The 26,343-nt window shown below is 35.0% G+C and overlaps 3 protein-coding genes across 3 annotated transcripts in view; 1 reads left to right on the plus strand and 2 right to left on the minus strand.

Annotated features, from left to right (window-relative positions):
- The window catches only part of LOC109168169, a 96,663-nt gene that overhangs the window by 61,882 nt on the left and 8,438 nt on the right, over nucleotides 1-26,343 (minus strand). The gene's annotated exons all lie outside the window — the stretch shown is intronic.
- Nucleotides 4,202-7,339, minus strand: LOC109168172. The gene is made up of 6 exons (XM_019317215.1): nucleotides 7,248-7,339; nucleotides 6,673-7,158; nucleotides 6,436-6,588; nucleotides 6,060-6,122; nucleotides 5,483-5,925; nucleotides 4,202-4,913 (listed from the first exon to the last, which is right to left on the minus strand). The coding sequence occupies exons 1-6, from the start codon at nucleotides 7,282-7,284 to the stop codon at nucleotides 4,296-4,298; spliced, it is 1,800 nt and encodes a 599-aa protein (XP_019172760.1). The 5' UTR covers nucleotides 7,285-7,339; the 3' UTR covers nucleotides 4,202-4,295.
- LOC109165547 lies at nucleotides 20,287-26,257 on the plus strand. The gene is made up of 6 exons (XM_019314362.1): nucleotides 20,287-20,363; nucleotides 23,397-23,740; nucleotides 23,855-24,919; nucleotides 25,007-25,194; nucleotides 25,378-25,761; nucleotides 25,958-26,257. Exons 1-6 carry the CDS (start codon nucleotides 20,287-20,289, stop codon nucleotides 26,255-26,257), a joined length of 2,358 nt encoding a protein of 785 aa, XP_019169907.1.

Genomic DNA, 26,343 nt, shown 5'->3' on the forward strand with positions numbered 1-26,343 from the left:
GTGGTAGGTGTTAGTGGGGGTAGTGGTTAGCTATAGCTTGCTATTTCTTTTACTATAAATATAATGTGTTATAAAACATTTTAATATCATCATCAAAAGTAATTAAAATGGCTAAAGGTGTGTTTGATTGATGAGTTTTGCTCACATGAATGGGTGTGAAATTGATTGTTATTGTTTAATTGATATGTTTTTAGAACACTACTATGAATTTTGAATACCTTATTAATTAAAAAACTCATACCCAAATAAAATAAGGGTTTCATTCCCTTATTCTTTCTCAAGCACTACTATTAGTAACCATTCTCATTCCACCTTACTACCAAACATGCTAAATAATACTTTCACCAAAACCCATTACCATTACCAAGTATTTGATACACATTCCGATTCCAATTCCCATGTACGAACCAAACACACTCTTAAATAAATCTTGCCTGAAGATTCTGATCTCTAACAACTTCCTTCCGAATGAAACTCCAACGGCTTCTTGTCTCACACATAATTAATTTGACACTACAGTTAATGTAGTCCAAAATACTAAAATGAATATTAACCTAAACTTAACATAATTTAACAAATAAATTGCCAATAAATATGCTACAATTAGATTATATTTTTCATTCACAATCTCTCCTTTGTCAATTATTTGTCAAAATTATACACATACACTCTTAAGGCACAAAAAAACAATCAACATATAATATTCTTATTGATAGTGCTTTAAGACGTGTTGTGTAAACAAGCAAAGCTGCAAAAACAACACAAAGTTAATGGATAACGGCTCTGTTTGGCAGAGCTTATTTAAGAGCTTATAGCTTATTTTAAGCTACTAATAAGCTATAAGCTCTGTTTGGTAATGTTCCTAAAATGAGCTCCTAGCTTAAAATAAGAGCTTATTTTGAAACGCTATTTTAGGTAGCATTTCAAAATAAGCTCCTAGCTTCTTAACTTTTTTTCCATCTTTATCCTTCCCAATTAAAATCCTTTTCTCTTCTCCTTTAATTTATCCGCAACTTTCACTGCAAATATTATTATTATTATTATTATTATTATTATTATTATTATTATTATTATTATTATTATTATTATTATTATTATTGTTAGGAACATTGTATTAGGATTTTGATGATACCAATGTAATGTAGAAAAGTAGACCCCTAACCATTAGCTGTTTTTGTTTCGCTGCTTTCGTCTTAGACGAAAGTTGCCATAACTCCCTTGTAATTCGTGTTAAGCTAGACAAACACACGAAAATGAGTTATGACTAGATGATAGGGTCTCCAAGGCGAAAGAAGACACGAGACATGAAGAACAACAACAAGAGTAAAGCAGGAGTTGTCAACAAACACGAAAGGACAGTGTTTGTAAAAATGATCTTTGTTAAACATTACTTCTTTTCATCAACGAGGAGAATGTTTCACCTGTCTGATTTGACAACATCCTAGGACAATAAGGACTTCATCTTATGGGACTCACTTTTCAAGAAGCATTAAATGAAGATGTACTATCTCTTGGAGCTAAAGGACAAAACCCTAATGCTTTCCATACCTTCAACGGCTACATGGTACAACTTCATTAATGGAGCATTTAATGCATGAAGCTCCCCGATCCTTGTCCAATGGTTAAAAGGTTCGAAAATTTCATCTCCCTCCAACGGATGAATTTTTATCACCTATATAAACTCACCTTCATCAACTAAGGAGGTGCTGGTTCATTATCACTCGACTTACTCACGTACAAAAGCTCTTGAAACATCTACAATTTACAAAAAGCTTTTGTGAACCAGTTTCTGAGGTGTTAAGTTATTTGAAGAATCACTTGTCTTATACCTCAAGGAAGTCTTGACATCCGTTTGTAGCTATTATATCTCAGAGTCAAGATCTCTTCGTTGGAGAATTCAAGAAATCTTTTTCTACCAACCTCAACTTAGGAGAGGAAGTTGATAGAGGCGGAGTAAACTCAAGGAGTTGAAAAACCTACGAAGGCTGTCCGGCTTAGTGATCAAGGAAGTCTTTGTGTAATTGTACTAAGAGTGATAGTGCAATCCTTCCAACAATTGTGGAAGAAGAGTGGAGTAGGCAACATTGGCCGAACCACTATAAAATCTCGTGTCCTCTCTATCTCTTTACTTACGTTCTTTCATTTTGCTTTCATATCACCTCTTCATTATCCTTACCGAAAGTTTGTCTAAGTACGCAAACTCGTGCAAGTATTTAAAACGAATCTATCTTATCCGCTGCGCCAAGACACCGAAAGGTGACGTTTAGGGCCTCTAACGAAAAGAGTCTATTCACCCCCCCTCTAGACTCTCATCTCACTCTATCGGGACCAACAATTATTATTATTATTATTATTATTATTATTATTATTATTATTATTATTATTATTATTATTATTATTATTATTATTATTATTATTATTATTATTATTATTATTATTATTATTATTATTATGAGATTTGCAACAATGTTGCTACTTCATTATGAGATACTAGATCATGATTATGCTAATAGTTTTATTTCAAAACGTTAATTTTTTTTAAAGACAAAATGTTAAATTTTAATATGTAAACAAACTAATTTAAATTTTATGAAGATGTCCTTTTTAGTCTTTTTACATTTATCAGCTTGTCAAAAAGTTAATTTTACCAAACACTTCCAATCATAACAGCTAGGTTAACAGCTCTTCAGTTTTCAGCTCCGAGCTTATAGCTTTTCAGCTTTCAGCTCCTAGCTTATAGCTTTTCAGTTAGGTTTGCCAAAGAGAGCCAACATATTTTATAAGATATTATCCCATGAAAACCATCATCCATCAATCATGAATAACCAACCAATAACTAATTATTTCATCATCCAATATGCTTGCCGCCAAGCAATGTATCTAACTAGTAAAGTTTCAAATACTAGAATTTGTTCACCAAACTAACAAACCAAAAATAGAGTTTTACCGTATGAGCTTTGGTTGCTCTCCCTCAAGAAATTAACTCCCCCTTTTTTACCATAATTGACAAAAGGAAATCAATGTGATCATCTAGAAACTGGAACAGAAGTCTAGAGTTTGCCTATCATCAACCAATTTAGGGGGTAAAAAGAAGACAATAATAAAATGGTGTCATATAGAATACATCACCAAATGAAAGTTCTCATCATTGCCAAAGTCTTGTGATGAGCATAAATAAAGATTGTTAAAGCCTTTGCTTGATCAAGAACTTTCTTGTACCTTGGGAGACTTCCAATGCTTTGAAGCATTAGATTTATCGTGTGAGTGGCACAAGAAGTCCAAAAGATGATTGGTCTCTTCTCCTTCAACAACTTTGAAGCTCCCATGTTGTTTGAGGCATTATCCGTGACAACTTGAACAACATTTTCAGTTCCAACTTGTTGAATGCCATGCTCAACAAACTCATAAATATATTCACTTGTGTGTGAATCAAGTGAACATTCTTTAGAAGAAAGGAAAATGGTGCCCAAATTTGAATTCACACACAAATTTATTACACTTCTTCTCTTTCTATCGGTCCATCAGTCCAGGCATCCGTCATGATTGAGCACTCATTTAACTTCCACTCCTCTTCATGTATCTTCAAAGACTCACGAACTTTATCAACTTCTTTTCACATAAATGTTTCACTCATCTGATATCTATTTGGTGATTCAAGTCCGGGGCCAAATTGTCCAGGCTAACGGCTTCTAACATCATCTTGAAACTATCCCTTTCAAATGCATGAAAATGAATAGCAGCCTCATATATATGCCCATTTACATATATATATTCTTTCACCCGATTTGTCCTTTCCTTCCATAGTGCACCATCAGTACGTTATTGTTGCATTGACTTTCCTAAATTCATAGAATGTTCGGGATTGATGCCACTTGCAAGCTAATTTTCATGCTTGATCAATGTGTGATTCAGGGGACTCATGGAACAATGGCCGGTTTAGCTAGACAAGAGAAGGGATTATACATGTTGATGCAACCACCGAATCTACCTGTTAAAAGCTTTGTTTTATAGTGTACTAGTAGTGAGGTTTGGCACCAAAGATTGGGACACTTCCCAATCAATAAATTCCACCTCCTAAATAACATTCATGTTTCTAGTACTAAGAATATGCCATGTGAGGTTTGTCACTTAGCCAAACAAAATATATATGTAAATTAAACTTAAAATTACATTTAGTGGAAAATGTAATTTGGCTGAAACTTTTGCCTAGAACCACAAATTAAAATGAACAAAGCATTACAAAGTCTAGAGTACGGTGCCTCTCATCAACCAAATAACTATCAGTGGCATTCAAGTCAATAAAGGAGCTGGGGAATGCCACGCTGATCGAAAATGCCACGTCCATACGTAGATGACACCAAAGCTACAAACAGCGGGAATTGAAGAAGCACAAATGAAGTGACCGGCAAACATGCAAATAAGGCCACTATAATAAGAACTCCCCTTCTGTTTTGTCCAAATACGAGATACACCGTGGCGGAGAAGGCAATCATCATAAATATTATGGACAAAATCAAGGTGAAGAGGCCTATGATTAATCTCTTGGGAAGAGCATATAGGAAGTCTTCTTCTGCATAGCGCGAAGTTAGGATGCACAAGAAGACGAGCAAGGAAGTAGCTGATGTGAAGAGAGATGCAGCATTTGAGATGCCAAATATTGTGAAAGCATTATGGTTGGTGAAGATTGGGAGGCCATTTTCACCACTGTTGCCACCAGGAACTGTAATGGCTGCTGCAAAGACTACAGTAACAATGAGGGCTGCTGCAATTGTGCATGAAGTTGCTGTGTCTTTCATCCATTTCTCCCCTGCCTCTTTTAACTCCTTATGCTCCTCAGTAAAGACCATACTCGGTGTTTTTTCATCTTCATTCCGAGATGACAAGTACTTTGATGGTGTGATTTTTTTCACTTCCTGCAGATCAGATGAAATGAATCATATATATATATATATATATATATATATATATGTGTGTGTGTGTGTGTGTGTGTGTGTGTGTGTGTGTTAGTTTAAAAAATAAGTATGTTAATCAGACAACCCCAACCAAATTGTTCTACAAATTGTTGACTTGATAATAAGAAGATCACAAGTATGACTCTCAATGGAATCGCCTAGGCTGGATTACCTCCTTATATTCTCATCACAAGACTAGCATGGGGTTTACCCAGTGTATGCACCTTTGTATAGTATGTGACTGTGAGTTTCATTGTCATCAAAAAAATTAATAAAAATAAAAGTATGTTGGTCAAACAACCCCAACCCCAATCAAGTTGGTTTACAAATTGTTGACTTGATAACCACAAGATCATAAGTTTGACTCTCAATGGAATCGCCTAGGCTGGGTTACCTTCTTAGATTGTGGTGACAAGACTGGCATGAGGTTACCCAGTGTATGCATCTTTGTAGGTTGTGAGTTTCAATGTCATCAAAAAACAAAAATAAAAATAAAAATCAAATATATAAGAGATTGTGACATACCATACCTTAAACCATTGCAGCTCTCGTTGCATTTGAAGAGCTGCACCAGAAACAAGATTTAGTTTGTGTAGAGGTGCCAATTTTGCAGCGAAATGCAAAGTGTTATTCTTATAAAAGTCTCGATTATCCGGTAAATAAGCCATAAGCACACTGGTTCCACAAACAAGGTTAAAAACATTTTCGCTACGGTTCATTACTGCAACGTGAAGTATATTCTGTCCCATGTTGTTTACGAAATAAACCGACATAGGATATGCTTCTGCAATATTTAAAATGAATGGCCAAATGTCTAAACTCGTTGCTTCAAAGAGTGCATGCCTTGTCGTCAGTGAGATCACTTGTGTTTCATCTAGGGTTTTGAGTTGATCGCACAAGCATTTAAGAAGCTTCACAACTTGGTGGTGCAGCGCCATTTTGTTTACTATGTCTCTGTTCTTCCTTGCCAGCCCTGATAGATAGATAGATAGATATACTGAATTAAAATAATAATAAACAAAATCTACTATTTTTATTATTATATATTTTGATCTGATCGATGTGGTCATGTTAGGTAGTTATGTATACACACATCCATATACATACATTGGAGTAGTGAGATGAGGTGGAAAATTGGTGGAGATGTTGTTGACTCAGCCTTAGAAACACCTGCATGTAATAATAATTTTTAAAAGCTAGTAAGTTAAAAATTGAATTGAGCACCCACTAGTGGAAATTATGAAATTTCCGACCACCTGAAAGTGATCTTAAATCAAGTTGATACCAAAAAGTGGTCGGAAATAGCAACAAAGGTTTTTCCGGATACCAAAAGTGGTCGGAACAAGGTTTTTGGCTTGATTTAAGATCACTTTTAGGTGGTCGAAAATTTTATAATTTCCAGTAGTGGCAGTAATTAATTGGAGAACAAGTATATATATAAATAAAGATATATGGACAACAGAAATAATGGATAGTTACTCACAATAGAATATGAAACTTTGCCAAAAGTTTAGAGTGTGTTTGTTAATAATGGAACAGTCACTAAGAACTATGGCATCCAAAGCTGACATATCGCCAGTTAACGAGTTATGACGGCCCAAATCAGGGTAGCTTACAACCAACTGCAGAGCCAAATCTGTATATATAAATTATAATAAGCTAGCTAAGCAAAGAGGGTAATTAAGATGGATAAGATATAGTTATGTACTACTATACGTACCATAGAATTTATATTCGATTAATGCAACAAGCAAAGAGACACCAGTTGGGCCTGCATATGGATTAGGCTGCCCGTATTCATCATCCCTAGTCACACCAAGGAAATACAGAATGGCGTCCTTGCTTTTGCGATGATTCCTAACCGCATAGTGGATGGGGAACAAACCATAGTTGTTGTGAAGATAGAGGAGATTAGAATTCCTGCGAACAAGGATATGAGCCACCTCAATGTTTCCAAGGCGGGCAGCGATGTGAAGTGGGGTAGACCCATAGTCGTCTCTGGGGCTAAGTTCATGGTCCAACAATAATGCTACAAGCTTTTCCATAAACAAGGCATTACCTGCCTTAGCAGCAATATGCAATGCAGTCTCTAAGTAGTTGTTAAGTGGAGATCGAATTGTTGCAGCGTCTTGGTTGAAGAATATTAGAGCTTCCTCCCAATTTGCTGCCAATATAGTTCTGTATAGTGGCAGGTATTTGCTGAAATCTACTACAGCGTAACATCATATCATCATCATATCATGTATATATGGGGAAGCTAGCTAGAATTAATGAATCAAATTTAAACCACTCTACCTGGTTTTGGAGGAAGTGTTTGGGAAGAAGCTGCCATTTAATTTCTGCAAATTTATTCTATCTCATCATCTTAACTCAAATGGAAATTGAAGGCCTGGCACGCTATGTTTTATATATAGTTCGTTGTTCAGAATAATGGTCGGATTTATTTATATATAGCTGGTCGGCTATCAACTAGCTACAACCTTAGCTTCCTACTATTATATGCTATGAAGGGTGATAAAGCCGACAAAATTTTATTAATAAAACAAACAACCAAATTCCAAACGTGAGGGCCCATTCTTCTTAATGATTGATATAAATGGTTGTTAAAACTATATTACAAATAATAATTCTTTATAAACAATTACTTTCGATTTCATTACATCGTACCATGCATTTATTTATTTTCTCAAATCTTATCTGTTCAACAACCCTCGAAAAATTATACGATGGACAATACTCTACTTTACATTATAAATTCTGGTCTGATTCAAAAATAGCTTTGAGATTTTATATCCATAAACAGGGACGGAGCCAGAAATTATGTTGAGGGGGGGGCAAAGAAGTAGGGATGGTCAGTGGCGGATTCAGGAATTTTTTTCAGTGAGGCCAAAAAATTAAAATAAAAGAGAAAATTTGAAAAAAAAAAATGAAACACTTTAAGAAGTATAACAATAAATATTGTTGGATATAGCGAAAAATAAAACATATTAAAACTTTATAAAAATATTTATAACAAAATATGAAACATAATTAATTTGATAAAACAATTCGAATATAAAACACATTAATTATAAATTACACATTCCATTATTAATATTAAAATTGCACCGTGACACTTGAAATATAAAAGCTATGTATTTTACTTGTTAATTAGGTTATGCAGTAGTTACGTTCATTAATTAAACTTGTTTAAGCAAATGTAAATAATGAAAGTTAAAAGCATAAAGAATGTAAAGCATAAAGTAAATTAAAAACACAAAGAAATGTTACGCAGTTCGGAGCTCCTTCTCCTACGTCTGCGGGGCAACCCACGTCTGCCCAATCCACTTTAGATGTTCTCCAAAAGGAGTATTACAAGAGGTAAATACAGATGGCCTCCAGCCTTTACCACTACCACTCTTTCTAACACCTATCCAGGATTGACACACGAATACCCGAACAATCTTCACAAGATGCTTCATCAGTACCACGTACTGATCATGCAGTACAATATAAATATTCTTACGAATTAAATCAGAAATTACATTCAAAATATAAATTGCTTTGTAAAATCAAGAGAACTCTAGCAGTGTATAATTCTCAAAGTTGGGCAAATGCTTCCTTCGAACCGTGTGAATTTATAGCACTTCTTGAACCATTAGTTAGGATCCTTAGCAATAGCTTTTTCCTTAGCCACCACTTGTTCAAATGAATCACCACCACTTATTCTTGTTAGAATAAACCATTGCCTTTCCTTGTTAGAATAAACCACTGCCACACATTTTATTTCTTTGACATCTTCACACGCTGACTTCATACTCCAAGGCACAACATTCATATATTTATATCACATGGTCCAAAAATATAATTAACTTTAACAACTCTAATTTATTAAACACAATAAAACTATTTACTAAATAAAATAGCCAATAACTTAATGTATAAATTATTTTACACTTACAATCTCCCCCTTTGGCATTTTATTTGGTAAAACTCAAGTATCAAATACTTTGGGCAAAATTGAAATTATAATCAATTTATTTTTTATTAAGAGCCCTTAGTATAGGTACTGAACAAGACACAAAGATATAAAACCAAAAATAACAAATTAAGTTCTTTTTGGACCATTTGTGAATAAAGTACCTGATTGGAATTCTTCAAGTCTTGGATCACACACAGAAGCATTGAATTCCTAGCATAGCACATCATATAATAACTTGTTCATGTGAGAGTAGCATAACCCGAAACATCCATTCAACTTGTTTAGATGCACCAAACAAAACTACTACTCCCCCTAACACATATAATTCTATTATTTCCATAATGAAATCCAAAAAACAACCAAACAAATGTAACCACTGCCAAACTACCAAATATTTCATCATAGTCCTTACCAAAAATTCCATACTGATCCAATACGTCCAAAAGATACCATAATAATCCAAAACTCCGTAATACCATAATACTCCATAATACTCTAATACTCCCCCTTACTCCAAAACTCCCCATTTTTGCCAAATAAATGACAAAGGAAGGTGAACATCATAATAGTGGATTAGATTTACCGTGCAGACGGGGTGCCCGAAACTGAGCCGTTATCAGCATCATCAGTAACAGATATCATACACCAAGAAGACAATCCAAGAAGAATCCAATACTCTCAGAAATTGTACCGCAAATAAAGCCTTATAAGCAATCCCATCCAAAATATTCTTCAGAAATAATCTCATCAAGTAGATAATCCGAGAAGAATCCAAATAAGGTGATGATTATAAAATGAGATCCCAGAGATTATGATAAGCCAAATAAAACGATAACCCAACGAGATAATCCAAAACTGATAGAGTCTAGTAAGAAAATCCATATATACCCAAGAAATCCAATATAACCGAAAATACCCAATAAATACACAAATTGAATTTGTTCATACGAGATTAAGAAGAACTCCCCCTCAAAATGTACATCGTGATTGTTTCCTTTGCCAAGAATTTCACATTAGCTTGAAGCTGTAATTGGGACTCCATAATAAGTTATTTGCTTTGTTTGAACCTGCAGAAGATTTAAAAAAAAAAACGAGAGCCCTAGAGCCATGCACACGCAACTTGCAAACAACTTAGCAAAACATATTTAAAAGAAATTCAGGAATTTTCAATTCTCAATTCGAGTCAAACAAATTATCAAATAAAACAGTAAGCACATTCATGTAAAGCAAGCTAAAGATTCAAAATAAATCAAATTCAGACACACAGACATATGAACCAAATTTAGGCACAGATTCAGGCCAGATATCACGGAAAACACACAAATAAACAATTGAAGCACAGATAGCGCAGGAAACACGTAAATAAACACAAATACGGTCATGACCGGACTAAACACATAACACATAACACAGAGCAAGATTACAGATAACACTTTTATGGAGAAGCAGGTAAATCAATAGGTACATTCACGTAAACACATAGCTACGAATATCTACTTGCAGCAAATTTACCATTCAAGCAACCTTATAGATATCCAATTTTTAGCACAAGAAACACCAACAAAAAGGCATAATCAAAGGATCAAAGGCAGCCAAAACAACGTAGATAGGACATTTAGTGAACACACAGAAAAGGATAACTCATTCACACAATAATATCAAGAAAAGGTCATCTTAGGCACATTTTAAGGAGCAAATACTTAAAACATAAATGACATATAGGAGTAGAAAAAAAAATCAGGTAAAAAGATAAGAAAAAAATAAGATTCATAGACTAGGTATTGAAGTAATACCAACTAAAAGAGAAGAGATAGAGGTACCAATATCCTGAGTGTTTTGAAGCATTTAAAGAAGCGAGAATTTTTTTTTTTTCCCGTTAATCTTCATCCTCCATATCAATTTTCCCATCGTGTTTTGTATCAGCTACCTCGGATGACTTGTCAATGATACTCTTAATAACATGCAGGAGGCAATCGGTACCTGAACAGATGAAATAGACACAAAGAACGCAGACACAGATACAGAAGTGGGAGCATATTTAGGTATTGACACAATTTAGGATGTGTGTGGATCTGAAAAAAGAGGTATGTATACATATAGTGACACATTCCTCATGGAAAAAGCAGTACACATATGTTCAAATAAAGTGCAGGAGGTACTGAGCCAGACAAATTTGAAATAAGGACATTGTGTGAGGTATCCAAAATAACGACGGATTAGAGAAGAAAACACTTAAAAAATTTGGATATAGATGTAGGAAAACAAATGCAGTATTAAAGATTAAAAAATAGGCAGAGAAACCCTAGATTTTTATTTTATTTTATTTTATAATTTTAATAAAATTAAGAGAGTGACCTGGGCAGTGTCGGGTAGGAGTGGCGGTGCAACAATAGTAGTCGGTGGCTTCGTAGTCTGCGGCATCTCCGGTGATGGTGGTGACAGATGGTGACTGCAGGCATTGGCGTTGATGACCGGCTGTTACTCTTATTTGGAATCCTTAATCAGCATGTTTGCCAATTATTTTGTCATCCTTGAGATGTTATTGGAATTGATTGAGATACGAAGTCAGTTTTCCTAACCCAAATTTGTTTTGTAAAAGGCCGGATGTTCTTTTGCCTGAACTTCTCAGTTCTTTGATCCTTGTAGAAGTAGTAGCATTCGGGTCTAATATGACCGCGTAACCTGCAATAGTGACAAACAGGACTATATAGTTTATAATGCATCTTATTTGCGCTTACTTTACCATAGGGGCGTTTCATAGTGCTGGATTCAGGGATGTCGTCTGGATCAGGTCCGGATGCTTTGACAAATACAGTCTGATCTTTGGAGTTACTTCCAGTGAAGCCCAAACCAAATTTTGCAGAAGTTTTCCTGCCGGAATCAAGAATCTTATTGAGTGTTGAAGTGGTATCCATCATTTGGATTTGTCGTTTGTAGGTGCTGAGCTCCTGTTTCAAATTCTGAACTTCTTGTTGGAGTTTTGCTTCTCGGTCAGCTGCTTCCTTAAGAAGTACATTTCTGGTTTGTACTTCGTTTTGAAGTCTTTGCTCTCGACCTGCTGCTTCTTTAAGCAAAACATTCCTATCAGCTACTTGATTTTGATATACTTTATTTGCATTTGTTACAATATCTATTTCACTAGCTAGCTTGCAGTTCATTTTTCTTAAAGCTTCCCATTTGGGATACAACTTATTAAATTCAGCTTCAAAAGATAAAGCATTTTGTTCCACATCTTCTGCAGAGACATAGTCACCACCTTCTGAGTCTTCAACAGGTTCTGAACTGTCAGTAAATCGTGCCGTAAATGCAACAAAATTACCCGAAATTTCCTCGACATCTGACCCAGTTGGTTCAACGTCGAGCTCGTCATCGCTCCAGGTAATGGCTGACATAGACTTTTTGCGTCGAAGATAGGTGGCGCACTCAGCTTGTACATGTCCAAATCCCTCGCATTCATAACACTTGATGCATTTGTTGTTGGACCTTTCTTTGGACTGCCCTGGACGTGAGACAGACTGTTTGGCGTTTGGTGCCCCTGTACTAGGTGCAGTCTTGAATGACGTTGCTCTCTTTTGTGAATTTCTGTTGTGTGTGTTTTTGGATACTTGTTTCAAAATTTTGGAAAATTGTTTAGTTAAGAACGCAACTGTATCATCACTAGTTTCATCTGAATCGGATACAACATTACTTTCTTCAGCGGCAAAAGCTATATTTTTTTGTTTTTTCGTTTTTGTGTGATCAGTTAAAAACTCCATTTCATATGTTTTAAGATTTCCCATTAGCTGAGTAACAGATTTATTCTCCCAGCCATCATGCTCTTGGATGGCTGTGATTTTCATTCGAAACCTGGGCGGTAAAGATCTCAGTATCTTTTTGACGAGTTTCTCTTGCGAGAATGGTTCACCAAGGACCATTGCGCGATTTCCCAGTTCCTGTATGCGAGTATGAAAGTCGATGACTGTTTCATCCTCGTTCATGCGCAGTTCTTCGAATTCTGACTGAACCAGTTGCAGCTTCGACTGTTTTACAGAGGTAGTTCCTTCGTATGTTGACTCAAGAGCCTCCCAAGCACCTTTAGCTGAAGGAATACCTGCAACAATTGAAAATTGGCTTTCATGCATAAGAGAATAAATTGTGTCTAAAGCCTTATCATTGTTTCCTGCATTGGTTATCTCTGTTTGAGTCCACTCAGTCTCTGGCTTAGTGACTTCTGTTCCATCAGTGCTAGAACTGGGTTTAGTGGGATGTGTCCAACCTGACACCACAGACCACCATACGGATTCACCTTTAGCTTTTAGATGCGTACGGGTGCGAGCCTTCCAATATGCGTAGTTGTCGCCGGTCAACTGGGGAAGGACTTTAGTTCGCTCCATTCTGTAACACTTAACACCCCGTGAGATCAAACAAATAAGTAATAAACAGATAAATAATAAAAGCCGCTGAAGATATGAATTCAAGAGGCACGGAATCGCCAGATCGATAGACTAATAAATTAAGTCTACAGGCTCTGATACCAATTGAAATTGCACCGTGACACTTGAAATATAAAAGCTATGTATTTTACTTGTTAATTAGGTTATGCAGTAGTTACGTTCATTAATTAAACTTGTTTAAGCAAATGTAAATAATGAAAGTTAAAAGCATAAAGAATGTAAAGCATAAAGTAAATTAAAAACACAAAGAAATGTTACGCAGTTCGGAGCTCCTTCTCCTACGTCTGCGGGGCAACCCACGTCTGCCCAATCCACTATAGATGTTCTCCAAAAGGAGTATTACAAGAGGTAAATACAGATGGCCTCCAGCCTTTACCACTACCACTCTTTCTAACACCTATCCAGGATTGACACACGAATACCCGAACAATCTTCACAAGATGCTTCAGCAGTACCACGTACTGATCATGCAGTACAATATAAATATTCTTACGAATTAAATCAGAAATTACATTCAAAATATAAATTGCTTTGTAAAATCAAGAGAGCTCTAGCAGTGTATAATTCTCAAAGTTGGGCAAATGCTTCCTTCGAACCGTGTGAATTTATAGCACTTCTTGAACCATTAGTTAGGATCCTTAGCAATAGCTTTTTCCTTAGCCACCACTTGTTCAAATGAATCACCACCACTTATTCTTGTTAGAATAAACCATTGCCTTTCCTTGTTAGAATAAACCACTGCCACACATTTTATTTCTTTGACATCTTCACACGCTGACTTCATACTCCAAGGCACAACATTCATATATTTATATCACATGGTCCAAAAATATAATTAACTTTAACAACTCTAATTTATTAAACACAATAAAATTATTTACTAAATAAAATAGCCAATAACTTAATGTATAAATTATTTTACACTTACAAATATAAAGAAAGTTATATATACATCCCATTATTAATATAAAGAAAGTTATATATACATCTCATTATTAATATAAAAAAGAAAGACATCACATTATTAATATAAAATAAAGTTATATATATCATGCCAAAATTTAATTGTGTTGAGCAAAGATGTGAAGAAGATTGAGACAGTGTCAATGCAAGGGATCAAACCCAAACCATTTTGAAACCAAAACACCTTTCCTACCACCTTGTCTACCAAAACTTTTGTTTACAAAATCTGTTTTATAATACTTATACTAATAATGTACTATATATACATATTATATACAAAGCTATATATAGGGTAGGGGTGGGGTGGGGTGAGGGGGGGGCAGGTGCCCCCCTGCCCCCCCTTTGGCTCCGTCCCTGTCCATAAACTATTCCGTGGACCCAGGTTCACCTTGCAAGGTGGACACGGGTCCAAATGTTCATAATTTACGTACTAGATGTTCACAATTTACCTTTTAAAAATTAACAATTTGTATACTACGAACACACAATGTTAACATATATGTAATTGATTACCTTGTTTTTTATTCACAAGTTCCTTTCAAATACTATACTCACACAATATTAACATATTACAATTTGATGACCTATATTGTATTCACAAATTTCCTTCTAGAGATGTTATGTGCTTTGACTTAGAAACACAATTTATATTCTAGAAGTTCACAATTCTAATACTAAAAATACACAATTTATACGCCGGCGTTTAGGACCAGGGTCCGGCCACCTTGCAAAGTGGACCCTGGTCCATGGTATAACAACTCGTTTGTACTTGCAGTTGACATATTTTGTACATGCAGTTAAGTGTTTTCGAACATGTAAACAAATTGAAGATGCATCACATGAAAATTACAAACACATAACATGCTAACTACATACGCACATAAATTGTTAACTGCATGTACAAAATATGTTAATTGCAGACACAACATGCTAACCAACATCTTATGTGTCTGCAATTAACATATTCTGTACATGCAGTTAATAATTTGTGTCCGCAATTATCATTTTATATGTTTGTAATTACCATGTTATGTGCTTTCAATTTGTTTACAGATACAGAAATTATTAACTGTATGTGCAAAATATGTTAACGGTATATACTTAATTTTTGGACCAGAATTCACAATGCAATATGAACCCTAGTCCATGGTATAACAATTGACAACCATCTTGCTAACTACCCACTTTATTATTACAGGACAACCAAATTAGTCAAACTTGGTAAAAAAAAATTAATAATTAAGTTGAGTTACTAAGTTTGAGATTAATTATATGGAATTGTTTTATTGTTTATTGGCATTCTTTTTTGGCTATATTTGGCAAACCTAGCTGAAAGCTTAAAAGGAGCTCAAAGCTGAAAAGCTATAAGCTAGGAGCTGAAAACTAAAGAGTTGTTAAGCTAGCTATTATGCTTGAAAGTGTTTGATAAAATTAGTTTTTTGATAAGCTTGATAAATGTAAAAAGACAATAAAAGTACATCTTCATAAAATTTAAATTAGTTTGTCTACATAATAAAATTTAACATTTTGTCTTCAAAAAAAAATTTAACATTTTGAAATTAAATTATTAACATAATCATGATCTAGATCCCATAATGAAGAAGCAATATTGTTGTGAATCTCCTTCATCTCATAATAATAATAATAATAATAATAATAATAATAATAATAATAATAATAATAATAATAATAATAATAATAATAATAATAATAATAATAATAACAATAACAATAACAACAATAACAATAACAATAACAATAACAATAACAATAACAATAATAATAACAACAACAACAACAACAATAATAATAACAATAACAATAATAATAACAACAACAACAACAACAACAATAATAATAATAATAATAATAATAATAATAATAATAATAATAATAATAATAATAATAATAATAATAATAATAATAATAATAATAATAATAATAATTGCGGTAAAAGTTGCGGAGAAGAGAGAATGATTTTAATTGGGGGAAGGGTAAAAGAAAGTCATTTCTTTAAAATAATTAGGACAGGGATGGAAAAAAAGTTAGGAACCTAGTAGCTTATTTTGAAATGCTACAAGAAGGTAGCGTTCTATAATAAACTCTTATTTAAGCTACGAGCTTATTTGGGAACATTACCAAACAGGGTTTATAGCTTATTAGTAGCCGCTTAAAATAAGTTATAAACTTCTAAATAAGCTCTGCCAAACAGAGCATTTGTCTCCCATTAGAATGGACCTTGCGTCCCGTAAGAAACCCGATTTTATTTTCTTGATGGAAACTATGGTGGAAAGGGCACATGCTGAGCGTATTCGTGTGAAACTTGGCTTTGAGGGTTTGTTTTATGTTGATAACGGAGGTTTGAGTAGAGGGCTAGCTTTATTGTGGCGGAAAAATAACACGGGGAGACTGTTAAGTTACTCGAAGAACTATGTTGATGTGGTAGTTACTATAGCTGGTTTCCCGGACTGGCGCATGACGTGTTACTATGGTTTCCCGCAGCGTGACAGGCGGATGGAGTCGTGGAATTTATTGAGATCCCTATCTGGTAAGTCAGACCTCCCGTGGATTGTTGTGGGGGATTTTAATGACTTGCTCTACCAACATGAGAAAAGAGGAGGAAATTTGCACCTGAATGGCCTTTTACGCGGTTTTGGGGAGGCGCTGGAAGACTGTGGATTAGCCCAAATGACGATGGATGGTTATCAATTTACCTGGGAAAAAAGTAAAGGAACCATCAACTGGATCGAAGAGAGACTAGATAAGGTGCTATGTGGAATTGTTCAAGAGGATACTATGCATACTTTGGTGCTATGTGATTTTGCGAAAGTCATATGGGAACAATCTAGCCTTCCAATTCCCAATATTGTGACGAATGTTTTTCACGTTTGGTTTTCTGATCTCCTAAATATTCTAGACTCTATATGCAACAGCAATCTTATACCATATTTGGAGAGCACGGAATGGAGCAGTGTGGGATGCCGCCTTGCCACGGCCAACGAGATTATTAGTCATGGCCACGGCGACCATGCATGCATGGCGCGTTGCACGGCCACCAGCCACTGCCATGACGCAGCCACAACATCCGGAACCTACTGGGGGGACTACCGCTGCCGCACGACCTCACACCCACCGTGCCACCCATCACAGCGACAACGTTACCCAGGAAATGCCGCGTGGATGCCGCCTATCTTCACGACTTAGGTGTGGCAACGGTAGGGGCGGTACTACTCGATGCAAATGGAGGATATGTGGCAGCATTCAGTGCCCCTCTTCCAAATTGTTTCTCACCACTCATGGCCGAGGCGTTTGCGTGCAAAGAAGCATTATCATGGCTCAAGGACCGGGGCGAAGCAGCAGTACATCTTTACACAGATTGCCTATCATTGCAACGATATCTCGTCTCGTCCCCATCTACAGTTCGTTCATATGTTGGTTATGCTATTGATAGCTGTAAGTCTATTGTAGCTTTGTTTGACTTTTATTCTTTTAATTTTATCCCTAGATCAGACAATTATTTAGCTCATGCTTTAGCATCCGCTGCGTTCCAGCAGCCTACTATTATGTATTGGGATCTATCCCCACCTGACATTATTGCTGCATATTTCTAATGAAAGCACCATGAAAATTTCAAATATATATATAAATTTAAATTGTATAACATAAAAGCCCTATATCTTACTTGCAAATACAGAAATCGGGATGTAATTTAATCAAATCTCAGAATGAGCTGATTCGTCTGCACCATTTTGAGCCGATTGATGTTAAACTGATATTAAACCAAGTTAAAAATTAATGGGTTGTTAATTTCTTTAGTGGGTTAGCGGTATATGTTAATGGGATAATGGTTAGTGGGGTTGTGTTTTTTTTTTTTTTTAGCTATCTTTTACTATAAATATAATGTTTTACAAAACATTTTAATATCATCCTTAGAATCAATATTGTTAAGTCCTTTTTTGTTCTTCTTTTTCTCCTCTCAAATTATATATATATATATATATATATATATATATATATATATATATATTAAAGTTGTCAATCTTTTAACCCCGACATATTTTTCGTAGTAAGCTATGAGAACGAATTTCAATATTGTTTGAGTCTACCAGATGCGGTCGCTATAAGGCGAGATCAATTGGCTGAGAGGAGATTGGATTGCTGCGGGGTTTTATTTGGTTGAAGAATATTTGAGCTTCCTCCCAATGCTGCCACTATAGCTCTGTATAATGGAAGGGTGCTGAAATCTATTGCGGGTAAGTGGGTAACATCATATGATCATATCATATATGGAGAAGCTAGCTAGAATTAATGAATCAAATTAAACCACTCTGCCTGGTTTTTGAGTAAGTGCTTGGGAAGAAGATGCTATTTAATTTCTGCAAATTTATTCTATCTGATGATCTTAACTCAAATGGCAATTGATGACCTGGCACGCTATGTTTTATATATATTTGTTCACAATAATGGCTGGATTTGTATATAGCTGGTCGGCTGTCAGCTAGCTACAACTTTCTTACTATTATATGGTATGAAGGGTGGTGAAGAGGACAAAATTTTATTAATAAAACAAACACCCAATAAATTCCAAACATGAGGGCCCATTCTTCTTAATTAATGATATAAATGGTTGTTAAAACTATATTACAAATAATAATTCTTTTTAAACAATTATTTTCGAATTCATTACATCGTACCATGCATTTATTTATTTTCTCAAATCTTATCTGTTCAACAACTATCTTTGCTAGCTACCCACTTAATTATTACAGGGATAGCCAAATCAGTCAATATTGGTAAAAACAAAATTTTAAGTTGAGTTACCAAGTTTGACCCTATGAAACTATTTTATTATTTATTTGCTTTTTTTTCCTCATGAGTTTGCATTACTATATATACAATTTCTTTTAGAAAAAGTTTGAATTGTATAGCATAAAGGTTCTTTTCTATGCGCAAAGTAGTGGGATGTAATTAATTAAATCTCAGAATGAATTGGCTTGTCTGGACCATTTTGGGCAAATTGATGTTAAAATGATATTATACCAAGTTAAAAGTTAGTGGATTGTTAATTTCTTTTAGTGGGTTAGTGGTATTTGTTAATGGGGGTAATGGTTAGTGGTAGGTGTTAGTGGGGGTAGTGGTTAGCTATAGCTTGTTATTTCTTTTACTATAAATATAATGTGAACATTTTAATATCATCATCAAAAGTAATTAAAATGGCTAAGGGTGTGTTTGGTTGATGAGTTCTGCTCACATGAATGGGTATGAAAGTGATTATTATTGTTTGGTTGATGGGTTTTTAGAACACTAAATGGGTTTCGAATACCTCATCAACTGAAAAATCCATATCCTAATAAAATAAGGGTTTCATTCCATTATTCATTCTCAAGCACTATTATTAGTAACCATTTCCATTCCACTCTACTACCAAAAATGTAAAATACTTTCACCAAAACTCATTACCAATATCAAGTATTTGATACCCATTTCAATTCCGATTCCCATGTTCGAACCAAACACACCCTCTAGTTTTACCGCATGAGCTTTGGTTGCTCTCCCTCAAGAAATTAACTCCCCCTTTTTTACCATAATTGACAAAAGGGAATCAATGTGATCATCTAGAAACGGGAACAGAAGTCTAGAGTTTGCCTATCATCAACCAATTAATTATGAGTAACATGCAAATCAATATGGGAGTTGGGGAAAGCCATGCTGATCGAAAATGCCCCGTCCGTACGTAGATGACACCAAATCTACCAGCAAAGGGAATTGAAGAAGCACAAATGAAGTGACCGGCAAGCATGCAAATCCAGCCACTATAATAAGAACTCCCCTTCTGTTATGCCCAAATACCAGATACACGGTGGCGGAGAAGGCAATCATCATAAATATTATGGACAAAAACAAGGTGAAGAGGCCTATGATTAATCTCTTGGGAAGAGCATATAGGAAGTCTTGTTCTGCATAGCGCGAAGTTAGGATGGACAAGAAGACGAGCAAGGAAGTGGCAGATGTGAAGAGAGATGCAGCATTTGAAATGCCAAATATTGTGAAAGAGTAATAAAGTGGCGTACATACTTTTCATCAACAATAATGAAATTATTGATTTTTTCTTTTTAAATTTTCATTCGTTGTTGAAACAAATTGTTTTGAGAGTTTGTCAATGACAATTGTTAAAATTCCTGTCAATAGATGATGATAATAAATAATTTAAATATATAGTTACAATAGATATTGTTATAATGATATAGTACAAATTAACTTACAAATTTCTTTAGAAGTTTTCATGCATTGATAAAATTCTGATGTGTAAACTTGTTCAATTGGAGCCAGTGTGATGTCAACATTGTCAATTCTTTAGAAAATGGTACTATTGTTTTAGAGTCCAGGTGAAATTGTATTTATGATCAACAACTTTGTAATTAGGTCGCACATGTCTAACAATGATGTAAGAACAATTTTGTCCGATAAAAAAAATGGTATAATATTTATAAAGTAATGTACAATTGTACCATCATAAAAAATACATACAAAAAATATTAATACCATAATGACATAAATCATACCAATAATGCAAAAGTATAATTGAAATATTAAGTGTTGTTCTAAATAATCAAAATAAGATTTAATTAAACGAAAAAAAAAAATCTTAACCTAAATTTGTTTTTTTTTTTTTTTTAAATGCATAAAAATCAAATGATTTTTAAAGTTCCTGATTTATAATATTTGAATGCTATGTATTTAGTCAAACTAATTATTTGACCAAAGTTTATGTTAAATTTTATATTATATATTTTTAATACATTTTAACATATTCGTAGTATATATAAGTTTAACAATTATACCACTCTAATTGAGATGAAGTTCGAACATAAGACATTTCTTATAGAAATTAATCAGTAAGTTAAAAATAATAAATAGTTAACGGAATATTCCGTTACTAAAATTTATACTAACGGAATTTAAGTTATTTAAGGGAAGAAAATAATATAATAGAGGGTAAATAAGGAAAATCATTGAAAGATACTAAAATCAAAATAATATGAACCATTCATTTTAAGAAACAATTATACCAACATTTTTTTGTTCTAGTTAAGGGCCTAACATTATTGGCTCTTATTAGAATTATATACTAGTTTTTCTACGCGCTTTGCGCGAATAGGATAATGCCCAATACTTATTTTTAAATAAGTATTTCAAAGTATATCAATGCAATATTATATAGAAGATGTTCATGCATAGGTAAATAAATGTTGAATTTGTTTATTTAAATCGGTAATTTAAAGTATATAAATGCAAGATAATATATGAGAGATTGATTATATATAACTGTCACAAAAATAAATGTTTGTAACTTTGTAATAACGTTAATCTAAGTACTAAGTTTAAAAGCGATAGTCTAAATAAATACTATTTTTGGTTTAAATTTTTCTAATTCTCTTTTAGGTAGCATTGTTATTGTTTTCATTTTCAGTAAATGTCTTTTTTTTTTCTTTTTTTTTTTTTTTTTGTTATTCGTAGTGTGTTATGTGCAATTGGTTTATTGGTAGTATCATAGAGGGATTCATCATTCAATGAGATTATGGTGTATGAAGTTTTAGATTTGTCTTGTTGTTTATATGACTGAGATCTTAGTTGTGCTATGAACTCTTTATCTTACAAGCACATGTTGATATTTGGTAGTGGTAGTTTTCACCTATGTTTCATGTGTTGTGAGACATCTAATTCTAAATTAATTAAATGCATATATATTATTTTTTGTTATAGCTACTAATTTATTTTTTTAATTTAAGTAATAAGAGCAATAAAGTGGGAAAATTATGATGTGGAACCGTGTCCACCTTGCAAGGTGGACAAAGGTGGACACAGTTCCAAAACTGTTCATAATTATGAATATATAGTTCAAAAATTATGAACATATAGTTCTATAATTATGAACATAGAGTTGTGAACATAATTATGAACATATAGTTCTGTAATTATGAATATAGAGATCAAATAATTGTGAATATGAAGTTAAACAATTATGAATATATAGATTTATAATTATGAACATATAGTTCATTAATTATGAACAGAGTTCTGTAATTGTGAGGATAGAGTTCAATAATTATGAATATATAGCATTATAATTATGAACATATAATTCAGTAATTATGAACATAAAACTGTGTCCACATTGCAAGGTGGACATAGTTCCACCGCATAACGATTGAATAAAGTGGCGTACATACTTTTCATCCACAATAATGAAATCATTGATTTTTTTTTTTAATTTCCATTCGTTGTTGAGACAAATTGTTTTGAGAGTTTGTCAATGACAATTGCTGTCAATAGATGATGATAATAAATAATTCAAAATATAAGGTTACAATAGATATTATTATAATAATAATATAGTAAAAATTAACTAACAAATTTCTTTAGAAGTTTTCATGCGTTGATAAAAGCATAATTGAAATATCAAGTTTTGTTCTCAATAATCAAAAGAAGATTAATTAAACGAAGAAAAAAAAACTGAACTTAAATTTATTATTTTTTTAATGAAAGAAAATCAAATGATTATCAAAGTTCCTGATTTATAATCATTGAATGCTATGTATTTAGTCGGGATAATTATTTGACCAAAGTTTATGTTAAATTTTATATTTTATTTTTTAATACATTTTAACATATTCGTAGTATATGCTTAACAATTATGCTAACTCTAATTGGAATGAGGTTCGAACCTAAGACCTTTCTTATAGAAATTAATGAGTAAGTTAAGAATAATAAATAGTTAACGGAATGGGAGAAGGGGAAGGGAACAGTTGATTGGATTGAGGAGAGACTTGATAAAGTCCTGGCAACAGATGAGTGGCGTAGTATGGTAACAATGGCCAGGGTGGTGAACTTGAGAACCCGAAAATCTGATCATTCGGCTATCTATCTGGGTATCCATGAATCCTTAGGGACGAATGGAACGAGAAGGAGGGGATTCCGTTTTGAGGCAGCGTGGTTATATGAGGAGGGGTGTAGAGGGATAGTCGAGCAGGCATGACAGGAAGGAAGGGGACAGGGTCTGCAGCATTGTATTGAATATTGTGGTAGTCGATTAACACGATGGGGTGGAGATCGGCACCATAAGTATGGTAAGCAGATTATTGATCTTAAGAAGAAGCAGCAACGACTAAGGGGATGCACGGACCCGGCTTCGCTTGCTGAGTTTCAATCCCTGGAACAACTTCTATGCCGTACTGAAGCCCAGGAGGATGCCTACTGGAGGCAGAGGGCCAAGCAACACTGGCTCAAGGAGGCCGATGCCAATACCAAGTTCTTTCACAGGTACGCCTCTCATCGTAAAAAGAAGAATACTATTGCCAGACTAATGAATGATAATGGGGATTGGGTGGAAGGGGAACCCATGAATAATGTTATTTTGGAATATTTCAATCGTATTTTTTGCTCTGAAAATCCGGGATCTGGGGAGAGTTTTTTTTAGGGAATTGTTCCGCGGGTCACTCAGGCACAGAATGAGTTGTTGTTACTGCCTTTTGAATTTGATGAAGTTAAATCGGCCCTGTTTGCAATGTTTCCTGATAAGGCACCGGGCCCGGATGGAATGAACCCGGGGTTCTATCAACATTTTTGGGATGTGGTAGGGGGGGATGTTGCGACTTTTGTCATGGGATGTCTTAACTCACGCAATCTACCACCTAGCTTAAACAGTACAGATATTATTTTGATCCCAAAGAAAAAGACCCCTGAGCTAGTAACTGACTTGCGTCCTATAGCCCTCAGTAATGTGATCTATAGGATTATGGCAAAGATGATAACAAATAGAATGAAACCGCTGATGGAAGGAGTCATATCGGAATCGCAGAGTGCCTTTATTCCAGATAGGCTTATAACTGATAATATTTTGGTAGCAGCGGAGGTGGGTCATTTTTTGAACAGGAAACAGTGTGGCATGGTGGGGTGGAGTGCTTTGAAGCTTGATATGGCAAAGGCCTATGACCGGATGGAGTGGCCTTTCCTGGAAAAAATGATGTTGGCTTTGGGTTTTGATGTTGGATGGGTGCAGTTAATCATGAATTGTGTATCTACAGTCTCGTATAATTTATTGGTGAATGGCTCTAGGAGTGAACCTATTTTACCCACACGTGGTTTAAGGCAGGGAGACCCATTATCTCCTTATCTTTTTATTATTTGTGCAGAGGGCCTTTCTTTGTTATTACAGCAGGCTCACAATAGGGGTTTGATCCATGGATGCAGAGTGGCAAGAGGTGCTCCCCCAATCTCTCACTTGTTTTTCGCTGATGATAGCCTTCTGTTTTTTAAAGCCAATGTTCAAGAGGCCAGTGAGATCAAGAGGTGTCTATCAGTCTATGAGGATTTATCTGGGAAAGTGGTTAATTACCACAAGTCAAGCATATGTTATAGTAGGAACACGAGTAACGCAAGTAAGGAAGTGGTGGCGCAAGTTCTGGGAGTTGGCCAGGCTCCTAATTTTGGCAAGTATTTGGGACTCCCCTCATTTGTAGGGAGAAACAAAAAGGCAGCTTTTGCATATATAGAGGATAAAATCCGGCAAAGAATTGGGTCATGGAATAAGAGGTTATTATCACAGGCAGGTAAAGAAATTTTATTGAAAAGTGTAGCACAATCCATGCCTACCTTTTCAATGAGTGTCTTCCTGCTGCCAACTTCTGTTTGTACAGCGATTGAGAGGACTATGAATCGTTACTGGTGGGACTCTGGAACTGATAGACGGATACATTGGAAGGCTTGGGACAAACTATGTGTTCCTAAGAAATATGGGGGTTTGGGATTCAAGGAATTGCGTGCTTTTAACCTGGCTATGTTGGGAAAACAGGCGTGGCGAATGCTTACTAAACCTGAGTCCTTGGTAGCTCGTATATATAAAGCACGGTATTATGCCAAAGGCTCATTTTTTGATGCACAAGTGGGAAATAATCCTAGTTTCTGCTGGCGGAGTATTATGGCAGCCAAGAGTATCATTTGTAGTGGGGTAAGACGGAGGATTGGAAATGGGGAATCTACACTCATATGGACCCATCCTTGGTTACAGGACGACCAAGACCCCATGATACAAACAGAGATGCCAGTACAGTTACAGGATGCTAAGGTGGTGGGATTGATTGATCAACAAACACGGACTTGGGATCTTTCAATTTTAACTGATCTTTTTCATCCTAGTGATGTGGCAAATATTCTTAAAATACCAGTTTCTCCGGATTATGATGATACTTGGTATTGGCCTGGGGACCCGAGAGGAGTTTATTCTGTAAAGGGCGGATACAGATTAATAGTTGGTAATTATGGGAATGAGAATGGGACCTTTACAAAGTGGTTAACCTTGTGGAAACTCAAAATACCCCCAAAATGGAGAATGTTCCTATGGAGAGCCATTTGTGATATACTGCCTACCACTTCTAACTTGCTTATAAAGAGGGTAAAAGTAAACCCATATTGTGCCATGTGTGGATCATCTCAAGAGGACACTATGCATGCTTTAGTGTTATGTGAATTTGCAAAGAACATTTGGGACCGATCCAACCTTCCAATCCCCAATATTATAACGAATATTTTTCATATTTGGTTTGGTGAGCTCCTAAATGTTTTAGATTTTGATGGGATGTTATATGCAGCATCAATCCTCTACAATATTTGGAGAGCACGGAACGGGGCGGTTTGGAATGCTCTATTACCACGGCCACAATCTTTGTTGGCAGCAGCGAATTCGGCATTGCATGCATGGAGAAGGGCAAACCCGCCAGCAGTCCAAAACCACGTACCACTGCCTGCAACGCAATCTCAACATCTTGGCTCTCATGCGCCACTCGGACCTCACGGTATTGTACAGGAAGAGCCACCTCGGAGGCTATGTCGCATCGACGCGGGGTTTATACACAATACGGGCAAGGCTACGGTTGGGGCAATCCTCGTAGACATGAATGGAGGGTATGTCGCGGCCTTCAGTGCACCCCTCCCGGATTGTTTCTCACCACTTATGGCCGAGGCATTGGCATGCAAG

The sequence above is a fragment of the Ipomoea nil genome, unplaced genomic scaffold (genome assembly GCF_001879475.1).
Source record: "Ipomoea nil cultivar Tokyo-kokei standard unplaced genomic scaffold, Asagao_1.1 scaffold0317, whole genome shotgun sequence".
NCBI classification, from domain to species: Eukaryota; Viridiplantae; Streptophyta; class Magnoliopsida; order Solanales; family Convolvulaceae; genus Ipomoea; species Ipomoea nil.

Coding starts and splice junctions, on each gene's coding strand:
- LOC109168172 (XM_019317215.1), bottom strand. CDS start 7,284: ATGGCAGCTTCTTCCCAAACACTTCCTCCAAAACCAG. Junction 6,123..6,435: donor GCAAAGTTTCATATTCTATT/GTGAGTAACTAT, acceptor TATTACATGCAG/GTGTTTCTAAGGCTGAGTCA. Junction 4,914..5,482: donor GAGAGCTGCAATGGTTTAAG/GTATGGTATGTC, acceptor TCTGATCTGCAG/GAAGTGAAAAAAATCACACC.
- LOC109165547 (XM_019314362.1), top strand. CDS start 20,287: ATGGACAAGAAGACGAGCAAGGAAGTGGCAGATGTGAAGAGAGATGCA. Junction 20,364..23,396: donor ATGCCAAATATTGTGAAAGA/GTAATAAAGTGG, acceptor ATATTGTGGTAG/TCGATTAACACGATGGGGTG. Junction 24,920..25,006: donor GAGGTTATTATCACAGGCAG/GTAAAGAAATTT, acceptor CTGTTTGTACAG/CGATTGAGAGGACTATGAAT.